General features: G+C 41.4%; 1 protein-coding gene across 1 annotated transcript in view; it reads left to right on the plus strand.

Annotated features, from left to right (window-relative positions):
- Nucleotides 1-707: 707 nt before the first annotated feature.
- Nucleotides 708-2,022, plus strand: part of LOC107577200 (glucose-fructose oxidoreductase domain-containing protein 2-like) — a gene marked incomplete at its 3' end in the record, with an annotated part of 5,779 nt that continues 4,464 nt past the window's right edge. The window contains exons 1-2 of the mRNA XM_016263300.1: nt 708-991; nt 1,847-2,020. Coding sequence (XP_016118786.1) covers nt 1,921-2,020 — 100 coding nt within the window. The remainder of the gene's footprint in view (nt 992-1,846; nt 2,021-2,022) is intronic.

Here is a 2,022-nt window from a genome sequence, read left to right on the forward strand (position 1 = left end):
AAAAAATCTTGAAACAGCTATCCATGCCTTTATAACATCTCGGCTTGATTATTGTAACTCTTTGTATTTTGGTATTTCTCAGTCTTCAATTTTCTCGTCTTCAGTTAGTTCAGAATGCAGCCGCTAGACTGCTTGAAGGGAAGTGAAAATATGACCATATTACTCCTATTTTAAAGTCCCTACACTGGCTCCCTGTTAAGTATAGGATTCATTTAAACATCTTATTATTTGTTTACAAAGCCCTCAATAACCTGGCTCCTCAATACTTAACCGATTTGCTGCTTTCGTATACCCCGTCTAGAACCTTGAGATCTTGTGACCTTGGCCTACTCATAGTCCCTAGAGTTCAATTTAGAAATCGTGGTGATTGCACCTTCGCTACTGCGGGACCGAAGCTTTGGAATAGCCTTTATCTTTCTATTTATTTTCTGTTTGTTTTGTTTTTGCAGCCATATTACCAAAATATTAGAAAGTCTAAATACGGTTTAAATTCTGATTTATGTAATTTTATAATTTTTTACAAAGGGTACAAATAATGTGGTTTTTTTTTCCTGGGAGTCACAATTTTAAGGAATATGATTACCTATTTACCAAGACTGAATTAATGGAATGTGCCAAACTGTTTCAGTTCAATGATATGGGCGTGGCAGATAAACCGACGGTTCGCGCAGGCGCACATAATCAAACGTCTCGCTTTAGACATCATCACACACAGCAATGAAAAGTGAGCACAGCAGCAGCAGTAGTACTGTGAGGTTACACAATACACATGAAACAACGTACCGTGATTTCAAGACGGCCGAAGAATGCCCCATTCGTCGAGGGGGTGGGAGGCGTGACGGGTTTGTCCTGTTTTTCCTCCTGCTGTTGAGATGACATGAGAGCAGAGCCCTGACTAAAGTGGAGCAGAAAGGGAGGGAGGTGTCCACCATCCTCTGGCCATCATCATTCTCCACAGCGGCGCCATCGTATCCCAGGGCTTTGTTTTGAGGTAAGTAACAGCCCATATGAAACTAACAGAGCCGTTGAAAAATGAACTAATAACCGAGCCAGAAGTCACTGATTTGACACGAGCTCGAATGTGTATTTGTGACTTTGTGCGGTTGAAATGGACCGGTTTCTGCTAAGCTACAACGACATACATCTGCTACGAGGCATGTTTACTTTGAAAGTGTCAAGTTTGATGATTTATATTGTTTTTAAGTAAAATAAAACAAGAAATTCTTTAAAAGCTAAACTTTTAAACCAAGGGTTACCCTATCCGCCCTACATCCGCGGGTTAGCGCGAGGAAGTGATGATGCTAATTTAGTGTGTCTCTAGGATGGGTCACAAAATTGATATAGTTTACGTTTCTTTATTAAAAACAACAATTCGTCAAGTTCATCCTTCCTTATCAGTTCTTTAGGAATGTTCGTGATGGTCCTACCCTTTTCTCTATGTATTTACTACTAGAAATATATGTTTGCAAATCAAGACTAGCCCTACTAGGAACTACCTTGTGTTTAGTACACAGAGGAAATACAAACATGCTTATCATTTGCCTTTGCTAGGCAGGTGCACAGCCTTTGGGATGTAAATTAAATTGCAAGCCAGTTGGTAGGTCAGCAACGCCCAGGCTTGTATCTGACAGCTGTCACTCGAGCCACTGATAACAGTGGGGTCATACAGTGCTTTATCTCTATTGTGTATTGATCGTGATAGCCTGAAGTGGTCCTGAGGTTAATTTTAACTTGGAGCTTGGTGTCGACATGCTTGCAACTGCATGCGCTGTGTCTAGAGATTATTTTCCATACATGTGCAAGTGTCAGCGTCAGTGAACTTTGATGTTTCTCTCTCTTTTCACAGGCCAAGCATCTGTGTCAAAAGAGATTACATTAGCAGTGTGGAATGAGACACAGAGTTGCTTGTAAGTTAGAATAATGTTGCCGGGCGTGGGTGTATTTGGAACCGGGCAGACGGTACGTGCCTTAGTGCCATTGCTCCAAAAGGAAGGCTTCCCTGTTCAGGCTGTTTGGGGCCGT

The sequence above is a fragment of the Sinocyclocheilus grahami genome, unplaced genomic scaffold, assembly GCF_001515645.1.
Source record: "Sinocyclocheilus grahami isolate Dianchi unplaced genomic scaffold, SAMN03320097.WGS_v1.1 scaffold5392.1, whole genome shotgun sequence".
NCBI classification, from domain to species: Eukaryota; Metazoa; Chordata; class Actinopteri; order Cypriniformes; family Cyprinidae; genus Sinocyclocheilus; species Sinocyclocheilus grahami.